A 10,562-nucleotide genomic window follows, 5' to 3' on the forward strand; every position below is an offset into this window, starting at 1 on the left:
GTGAACAGTGGAGCTTTTAGATGAGGATTACATTCAGCAAGACTGTAACTACCTCATCCTTTTTGAAAAATTTACACAAGGTCTCCGTTTAGTCCTTGCCTAACAAAAATACCATGGTATTGTTTCCCTTGTGCACTTTTCTAAAATCTTCTTGTCATTCTCACGCAAACAGATAAAATAAGCAAAATTACTCTAAATTTTTGCTAATAATTCAGATTTTCTTCCTTTTTCAGAAATTACTTAACCCGTCCAGAAGAGCAGCCTTTGTATGAAGTTGTATACTTCAGTGCTGCCAGCATCCTCCGCAAACATGTGAATGCTGTGCCTCGTATCGCCCTGAACACAGCTCTGAACAACCCTTCAACTTATTTAAAGGTAGTAAAGCTAGGATAGTCCTGTGGCATCTATTGAGAAAAATTATTTTGAATGGGTTCAGAGGTGATCAGGGTTTAGGATTCCACTTATGTACCCTGAAGGAAGAATAGGTAAATAAAAGTGGGGAATTTGTAGAGCGCTCCTGCTATCAAAGGATGGACTCAAGACGCCACGGTTGCACAGGACAATTTATTGAAATGTTTTCGGGCAACGCGTTTCGGCGCTCACGTGCCTTCATCAGGTCCACAAAAAGATAAGATTAGCTGAGTGCTTGAGTGGCTTTCTTTTTTTTTTTTTTTTTTTTTTTTTTTTTTTATTGTTCTTTTTCTGTTTTCTACTTATGTACCCTGAAATGTTGTGTTCAACAAGTTAACATTGCTCTCTTCTTTTCATTTAGTCATTGGAAAATGATGGAACCTTATCTAGTGCTGCTCCTGACATATGCATAGCATACAAACTGCATCTTGAATGTGGACGACTCATTAACCTCTATGACTGGTTAGAGGTACGCGAGTTATATGTCTTTCCTATATCTACCCTAGAAGCCATGTTGTTGTGACTAGAAGCCTGGAGTGTGTCAGAACAATACAGAGATAGTTGTACTAGTGTAGAAGTAATATAATGAGTATCTGTAATGGGCACTTGACAATAGCTTTAAAGAAGCACTCTGGAATTCAGCGTAGTCTATCATTACAGAATAATGTACAGGTTCTTGTGTATGCCTTGGGAACTAGCTTGTCCTGAAAAAGTCACCTGAAACAACAGGTACCCTTTAAGCACTGTGATATTCTGTGGATCAGACTGTTGATCATATGACCCAGTGCATCTGTGCTGGAACAAAACACGTGGCGCTGTAGGACAAGTGATGGTGAGTGTGATGCTCTTCTTTAACAATATAATTGATCTTTTGCAGATAAGCAGGTCTACATTATAACACCATTTATTGCTTTCTATAAAAACCGTTGCATGGTAAAACTAATAGAATAGAACTTGGGATTTGATGAATTGTTCACATTGCCAGCTAGTTGCTTTGTTCTTCACTACAAGGGTCTGTTCACATGTACAGTATTCTGCACAGATTTGATGCGCAGGGTTTCAAGCTGTGTTCAGTTTACACTGAAATCTGCATCAGAAAATCTGCGCAGAATACTGTACGTGTGAATAGACCATGACGTTGCATTTAATGACCGAAGACTGATGGGGTGTTTTTTGCATAATGTTTAATGGCATAAACCAGTGACAGCTTATTTAAATTTTTTACGTACATCTCTGCAGGCATTTGCAACAGTTGTCAATGCTGATGATGACAGTGATTCAGATTCCCCGAAGCAAGTGGATGAAATGACTCAGTATCCTTTTTATTTATTTGTGTAAAGAGAATGTGAGACTGGCAGCTGAACATTTAGAAATGCTGCACATGCAAAGGCTTGTCCTGTGCTCACAACTTGGATACAGTTCTATGGCGGACCCATTAATAACTCTGACATGTTCCGTTCTAAATAATTTTTGTCAGAGATCCAATGTCAATTGTAATAGATCTCAAATAGTTTTGGCTAAACAAGCTTTCTCGCAATTCAACTAGTAATTGGTAGAAGTGAATAAAAGATTCTTTACCCTAAGGCCAGGTTCACACGGCAGAATGTCAGTATGGAAACTTTCTGTGCGAACATTCTGCAGACTGTGAGTGCCAGCTTGACATGCCGGTGCTAGGACCACACGGGAATGCGCCGCTTCATAGATGGCTATACATTCCATGCAGAGTCTGCAGAAAAAATTGACTCTTTCTTAATGCAGACACAGAAATCAGAATTTGCACATCAGAGACGTATGGCACAGAAATTTGGCCATGTGCACAGCAAAGTGGAATCCCACAGAAATTCTGAGGTGTGAACATAGCCTAAGCCAAAATGTCCTGATGGTATCTCACATATTTGGTACACTTTTAGGTCTATAAACAGGAGACATTCTTTTACTGAAGATCAAAAATCTTATCCCACTAAGTTTAGCAGATCAGAAGTCATTTATTTCCAGAAAGTACCCCCTTTTCTGTCTCATAACACTCTGCCATTCAATAATGACCAAGACCCCCAGCAGACAATGGCTTTCGATAGATGAAACTGCAGCCACACAAACTTTTACTTTATTTATATATATATATATAAACCAGAGACAGGGGCAGCACTCCAAAAAACACTGTGATTTAATATCTCATGTCAGCATTACAACGTTTCAACTCCTCCTGGAGCCATTTTCAAGCTTGAAAATGGCTCCAGGAGGAGTTGAAACGTTGTAATGCTGACATGAGATATTAAATCACAGTGTTTTTTGGAGTGCTGCGCCTGTCTCTGGTTTCTATCTATGGATGGACTTTGATCAAGTCTTTTTTGGACGCTGGCACCATCACTGTTTCTGGACTAGATAAGTAGTGCTGCATTGTTTTGGGACTATATATATTATTTATTTTTCGTCCTATAGGACGCACCGGCGTATAAGACTCACCCAATTTATAGGTGCAAAATCTAAAAAAATAAAGTTTTTAAACCCAATAGTGGTCTTCAACCTGCGGACCTCCAGATGCAACATCTGGAGGTCCGCAGATTGAAGACCACTGCATAGGAGGTAATACTCACGTGTCCCTGCTGCTCCGGACCCGTCACCACTGCCCTGGATGTCACTCCATCGCTGTCGCTCCGGAACGTCTCTGCTGCCGGCCGGGTATCCTTGCTCTCCGTCGCCGCCATCACGTCGTTACGCACGTACGCGACGACGTGATGACGAGGAAGGAGAGCGCCGGCCATACAGGGGATCCCTGAACGGAGAAGACACCGAGGAGGCAGATAAGGTCCCTCCCGGTGTCCTGTAAGCACTAACCCGGCTATTCAGTTTGGCTGAACAGCCGGGTTAGTGTCACTTTCCCTTCAGCTTTGATCGCCACGTCTGAAGGGTTAATACAGGGTATCACCGCGATCGGTGATGTCCTGTATTAGCCGCGGGTCCCGGACGTTGATGGCCGCAGGGACCGCCGCGATAGGGGTGTATTCGCTGTATAAGACGCACCGACTTTTCCCCCCCAGTTTTGGGGAAGAAAAAGTGTGTCTTATACGGCGAAAAATACGGTGTATATATATATATATATATATGGGCCTCTATACAGTTTTTAATTGAAAAAATTAAAGGTGGGCAGCACCCAAAATGCACAATGAGTGCCTGTCTACAGAAACAATGTAACACCAAACAAAAATAATAAAAATCAGTTTATTTAATTACTATGCAAATTATTATTAAACAAATAGTACTGTCACATACAAGGTTAAAACATTTAAGAATGCTAAAATAAATATAAATTCAGCCACAGAACCCTAGTAATGCCCTGTGACCTCACTAACAATCTTTCAGAATTGTTTGAACAAAGACAAGTATATACGAGTACAAAAGTATGTAAGAGACTGAATAAATTCAATATCCTTACACCAATAATGCAATATTACAGAACATACAGTACAGAATACATAGAGTGCCAGACATAGCCTGGTGCTTAGCGTTGCCACTTTGGAATGTAAAGGTCAGATTTTCTGATAAGTCCTTCCTTTTATTTTCCCTATGTTGGGCATCTTTAGAAAACATATACAACTACAAAGTTTACAAACCATCCCCTTAAGTTGAGTTAATATTCAATATGAAGATGATGAAATTAAAGTATCTATTTCTCGGTCAGCTCCATTGGAGACACAGGAACCGTGGGTATATGCTGCTGCCACTGCAAGGCTGACACTAGGCAATATAAAAAAAATAGAAGTCGGCCCCTCCCGGCAGGATATACCCAGTCTACTGACTCTGACCTAATCAATTTTAGCGTAGAGTTAGTAGGAGGCAGACACAGGTCTGGAGTTCTCCAGACTTGGTCTTTTCCGTTTGTTTTTTTTTCTAGATAGGGCTGTATAGTAAGGCTAGGTTCAGACTACGGAATTTCCGCCTGCAATTCTGCTTTGAAATTGAAGGCGGAAAATCTGCTCGCTAAAATGCATAGTGTAGTGAATGGGTTTCCGTTCACAAATTCACGCTTCGGAATTTGTGAAGCAGAATTTGTGAACGGAAAATCCGCTTGGAAATTTCCGCCTGAAGAATGGCGTTGCTCTTTCTTCAGGCGGAAATCCGCGCGGAACACATTGCAGTCTATTGGAGACTGCAGTGTCCGCGCGATCCTAGCGCCGACTGAATCAGTCAGCGCTGGCCGCACTCGAAATCTCCGGGCAGAAATTCTGCCCGGAGATTCTGTAGTCTGAACCTAGCCTTAGGGTTTTTTCCTTCCCTTTGTTTTCTTGTTTTCAGGAGCATGATGCTACCTGTTACCACTTATGCGATGAAGGGGCACAGTACATAGACTATGTGCTGTTAACCCCTTCTCACCAATGGCCAGCGTCAGGGGTTGTACCTTGGGCTCGGGTCCCCCTATGGTCCCCAGCTTGTCTTGCTGTAGCAACCTGGCATGATGCAGGGACACCTAGCTGGTTGAAGACATTGCCTGGTGAGTATTGGCGGGCAAGGTGAATATCTCCTCCCCCCCCCCCCCCCCCGCTCCCTTCCTCTATCCCCCCTAGTAATTGAGTTGACGGCTCTTTCCTGTTGCCCGCCCTTTTCTGGTTCTCCACCAGGACAAGGTCGTTCTACGTCCAGTCCCTTCCTTCTTGCCCAAGGTGGTCTCTGCTTTCCACTTGAACGAGGATATCGTTCTGCCCTCATTTTGTCCAGCTCCTTCTCACCCTAGGGAGCGTTCCCTCCATCGCTTGGATGTAGTCAGGGCTGTGAAGATCTATCTCTGTCACTTCCTCCGTCCGGCAGTGTGATTCTTTGTTTGTCCTTCTGGAGGGTCGTCGTAAGGGACATCCGGCTTCTAAAACGACCATCTCGAAGTGGATCTGTTCCGCCATTTCAGAAGCTTTCCATTGTAAGGGGAAAGTCCTGCCTTTCCGGATTACGGCGCATTCCACCCGTTCCGTCGGGGGCCTCCTGGGCGGTTCACAACAGAGCTTCAGCCTTGCAGGTTTGTAAGGCGGCCACGTGTTCTTCACTGCACATGTTTGCAAATTCTATCAGGTGCACACCTTTGCGTCTTCTGATGCCAGCACGGGTCGCAAGGTGCTGTAGGTGGCAGTGGATCAGCCTTCCGCCTGATTTTTTGCGGGTTGCTGTCTGTTCCCACCCCATGGACTGCTTTGGTACGTCCCACGGTTCCTATGTCCCCCAATGGAGCTGACCGAGACAGCATCCACCAACTAGTTATGAGTTTCGGTTGTCTGTCGTTGTTTTATTTTTTTTTTTTTTTTTTTTTGTCTGGGGTGTTCCTCGGACAACCATTTATTTTTCTTTGTTCTGTTGGTTCTCTCCCACTGCTTCGGGACTAAACTGATTAGCTCAGAGTCAGTAGGCAGGGTATATCCTGCCGGGAGGGACCGACTCCTTTTTTTTATGTTGCTTAGTGTCAGCCTACTAGTGGCAGCAAGATATAACCACGGTTCCTGTGTCCCCTAATGGATTCTCTGAGAAAGAGATTTTACTGTAAGTATAAAAAATCTACTTATAACAGTACAGCTGAAGCAATCCGATTGGTTGCTATGGGTAATTGGTCAGCTTTTCAACTGCACAGGTTTTGATAAATCTCCCCCATATGTAAATATGATTTTAGATCTATTATCTGTTTTGACTCTACTAAGAGTTTCTGGTTAATCTTGTAAAACTTTTCTTATTCATATTTCCAGCCAAAAACTCTCAATAACGTTGTTATAACGTTCCTATATGCAGGTTTTACTGTGATTAACACTCTCAGCTTCCCCTTGGACCGTGTTGTGCCATCCGTATTCATCACTTCCTTATGCTTTTGCATAACCACATATTGAAAATGTTTACTTTCTTATTTTTAGTCAGTATAGCAGTATAAAAGCTTGCTATTGTAGGATAGGATAGGACATATATTTTATTAAAGATTTGATATTTTTAAAGAGTAAAAGGATTTTGACGGTAAAAGGATGTGTATTTCTGTTTTGGAGTTGTTTTTAATAACTTTTGGTTATGTAACCCTTTTATAACATATGGATATAAAACTTTATTGCAGTATACCCTGCATAGACATTAGCCCTGATTTACTAAGAATGGAGTGTTTATCTTGGAGAGATTTCAGGTTTACTCAGAGTATTTTTCTCCCTGATTTACTAATCTGTCGCCCATCTCTATTTTTTTTTCTGTCACAGGGAACTTATGTCGCCCTTATCTGTTTTTTTTTTTTGTATCGCACAGAGTTATTAAGCAGGGTAGCGGGCGGCATGCTCCTCCCCAGCCATATACAGTGTACTTTTACTTTTATTTTTTTTTCAAATAGAAGAGCTGCGGTGGGGAAAGATATATATAGAATCGCTGGGGGTTTTGTATATGTCTGGCTCCCCACAGCTTCTATATATCTTTTCCCCTGCTGCGCTATATGTCTTGTCCCCCACCGCAGCGCGTGTGTGTGTGTGTGTGTGTGTGTGTGTATATATATATATATATATCTTATGCCCCCCGCAGCGCATGTATATATCCCCCCCCCCCCCACACTATCATATGCCCCCAGCAGCACGTGTGTGTGTGTGTATGTATATATATATGTATATATATATATATATATATATGCCCCCCGCAGCGCAATCATTAGCTCCAGGCAGCGCTATGATTGACAAGCATTCTATTAGCAGCGCATCTGGCCGAGAAGCTGGCTGCCCGATGCGCTGCTAAAAGAATACTTGTCATTCATAGCGCTTCAGAGGCATATGTGTATAGATGCGCTGTGGGTGCCAGACATATATCGTTATCTGGCCCCCACAGCTCATCTATACACATATGCCTCTGAAGCGCTATGAATGACAAGTATTCTTTTAGCAGCGCATCGGGCAGCCGGCTTCCCGACCAGATACGCTGCTAATAGAATGCTTGTCAATCATAGCGCTGCCGGGAGCTTATGATTGCGCTGCTGGGGGCATATATATGTGTATATATATATATATATATATATATATACACACACAAACACACACATGCGCTGCTGGGGGCATATGATAACATGGGGGGGAATATATATATATATATATGCACTGCGGGGGGCATAAGATAGCGCCGGGGGAATATATATATATATATATATATATATATATATATATATATATATATATATATATATATATATATATATATATATATATATATATATGCGCTGTGGTGGGTATATGACAAGACATATAGCGCAGCAGGGGGCAAGATATATAGAAGCTGTGGGGAGCCAGACATATAAAAAAAAAAAAAACAGCGATTCTATATATTTTTCCCCACCGCAGCTCTTCTATTTGAGAACCCCGCTGGGATCCCTGAATGGCTCTTCAGTACTGGCCATTCAGGGATCCTGGCGGGGAATTTGAAAATGAAAGTAAAATACATCACATCGCTGGGGAGCGGAGCATGCCGCCCGCTCCGATGCTTAATAACTTTTGATCGGATCGGGTCTCAGAAGTGAGATCCGATGCCATCAATCCCTCAGCCCCTGTACTACTACCCCCAACATGGAACAGACCCTGTTCCATGATGGGGGTAGGGTTTACTCAGTTTTGAGTAATTTCTCGACAGCTGTCGGGTTTTGGTGAAGAAAAATTCACAGGTTTTCCTGTGAGTTTTTCATCATACTCCGAGTGTTTTTTTTGTTGTTGTCAGGAACACACTCATTTTTTGGGATAACCACGCCTATTTTGACGGGTTTAAAAAAACACTCTGAGTGATGATATCTTTTGTCGGGAAATTGTGTTGCACACAGTGTCGCATGGGCTATACTACACAAATTTGGTCGCACAACCCGACAAAAAGAGTCAGGTTGACATTAGTAAATCAGGGCTATTGTGTACGTCTGGGTTTACATTTGTGTTTTTTTTTGCGTTAAACTGATTGAACAATTGATGTAGTCCAGTTGGTTAGCAGCTAAAAATGTTACCGGGCAGTAGTAGGAGGAAACATGGTCTATTAATGGTGAAATCTATTCCTGGGTGATATTTTTATGTAAACTGTTAAGTTTAACTCTCTTTATATTTTTTTAAACTTTCTATAAGACCTCCTTCTCCAGACTATATTTAGTTTGAAGGACTTTCAGCCTACCATATGTTTCCAAAGTGCCCATTTTCTTAGAAAAGATCAACCTCATAAAATCGCACTGAAAAGTGGTCTTTCAAGTGATCTTTTCAAAAAGGTATCCCTGTATAACCTAAAACTACAGCTATTTCACATCTGCTTGTATTTCTATAAATGTTGAGTATTGGACAGAAGATAGTATCCTTAACTGGCTTCTCAGCGCACGTTTCATCAGAGCAGTTTCGGAGCTAGAGCTCCTTGGATTTGTAAAGCCTACAAAGCAGAAGACTGACCATGTGGCAAGGCTCACCTGGGGTGGATGTTAATGAGTTAATTATCTTTGGAAACTGTTAATAAACGTGAACTAATCTTTTTGTACTTGATGCTGATTATATTGTGATACTTTATTTTGTAATTTTCTACAAATTGTATCCCTGGATGTTCCTTTGTTACATGTAAAATCTGGCTTAGTATTGAAATGACATTTGTTTCTATCACAGAACTGCAATCTATTATGAAAGATCTGACGCCTAAAAGTGAGCTGAGAGATATAGAAAAAGAAACTCTCTAATAAGTAAAAAATAATGTTTTAGTAGCAGATTTGCACAAAAATGCTTAAAAAAAAAAAATCTGAAAAACCCTTCCAGGAGCAGAGTATCCCATAACTTTTTATTCAGCTCTCCCCTGCCATGCTGCTAATCCAGATGATATCTCAACCATCCTATGACTCCAGCTTTCATGACCACAAAGGGGGAAGCAAAATTGAAAGAATTTTCACAATCAGCAGACGGGCATCTCTATATTGTGTTTTCTTCTGATCTTGTCTATTGTGATACAGGCATTGCTTTATTAGAGTTACACCACACTGCCTGGCATGACCATCCTTCTGCGATCACCACTGGAGCTGCAACTGCAACATACCGGTAACTGCTGCAGGGGAAGGGAGTACAGGGAGGTTTGCTGCTGACATTTCTGGTAGTGGCTTATGACCCTGAAAACAAGTCAGAAAGTTTTAATCCGACATGCCTGATCTATTTTACCCCTGACATCATCTGTTGGGAGGCGTCTAAACATAGTAGACAGTTGGTCAGTCCTGCCAAAATTGGCAGGGTTGGCATACTTTTTCTAAAGTGTATGGGACAATTACTGAAAGACTGGGATAGAATCTTACGGATAAAACATAACTTTAATTTGTTATGCTAATAAAATCACAATAACCAAAGCTAAATAAATAAACTGCAATAGCAGCAAAAATACCAACACATATGAACCACATAGGTGCCTAGTGAAAGGCAGACATACTTGCTTCTGCCTATAAAAACAAAAAATATATTGCACTTGGCACCAATTCTCAAAGTGTTACTGATAATATTGTTCAAAACAAATAAATAGCCACTAATGATAGGATATAAACCTAGTGAGCTAACAATACGGTCTCGGAGCTCAGCAGGGTATTATGCACACATAAAATGTGGGAACTGGAGGTAATTCACAAGAATCACACATTGAGCAGTGGCTCCAAGGGGGTGAATTATGGGGGCAGCTGTAAAGTACACTAGCTTTCCCTACATTCCCTAAAGTGTAGTGTAAATATATACCCTATTATTACCTTACCCTAGCTGTGTGGCACGTAGCTAGGGCACTCACCCTAGAAAGGGACGACCCCCACGCCTCCGGAACTTGAAGTGGCAGTGGCAACTAAGACCCTTTTATGCCGTCATATTCTTCCCTTTGTTGCATACATTTTGCATCACTGATCCCTCAGCCCATCTCTCAAGAGACTGTGCTGCTTGGGTCCAGGAGTGAAATGCTGCCCCCCCCCCCCCCCCCCCCCCAAAAAAAAAAAAAAGTACTATGCCATTGCATATTAGGAAGAAATAATAAAAGAAAACACAATTCTGGGGTTTTATTTTTTTACTTTTACGTCATTTACTGTACGGGATTAATAATGTTATATTTCATTGTTTGGACAATTATACATGCATTGATGCCTAATATGTTTATTTTTATTATGTTTACATGTTTTTTATATGGAAAATGGGAACAGG

The 10,562-nt window shown here is 41.6% G+C and overlaps 1 protein-coding gene across 6 annotated transcripts in view; it reads left to right on the plus strand.

Annotated features, from left to right (window-relative positions):
• Positions 1-10,318, plus strand: part of ORC3 (origin recognition complex subunit 3) — a 74,091-nt gene extending 63,773 nt beyond the window's left edge. For all 6 annotated transcript variants that reach the window (XM_056566075.1, XM_056566076.1, XM_056566073.1 and 3 more), the window contains exons 18-21: positions 234-375; positions 773-880; positions 1,651-1,724; positions 8,735-10,318. In XM_056566075.1, coding sequence (XP_056422050.1) covers positions 234-375; positions 773-880; positions 1,651-1,724; positions 8,735-8,840 — 430 coding nt within the window. In that variant the 3' untranslated portion in view covers positions 8,841-10,318. The remainder of the gene's footprint in view (positions 1-233; positions 376-772; positions 881-1,650; positions 1,725-8,734) is intronic.
• The last annotated feature ends 244 nt before the right edge of the window (positions 10,319-10,562 follow it).

This window comes from Hyla sarda, chromosome 3 (assembly GCF_029499605.1).
Source record: "Hyla sarda isolate aHylSar1 chromosome 3, aHylSar1.hap1, whole genome shotgun sequence".
In the NCBI taxonomy this organism is placed as follows: Eukaryota; Metazoa; Chordata; class Amphibia; order Anura; family Hylidae; genus Hyla; species Hyla sarda.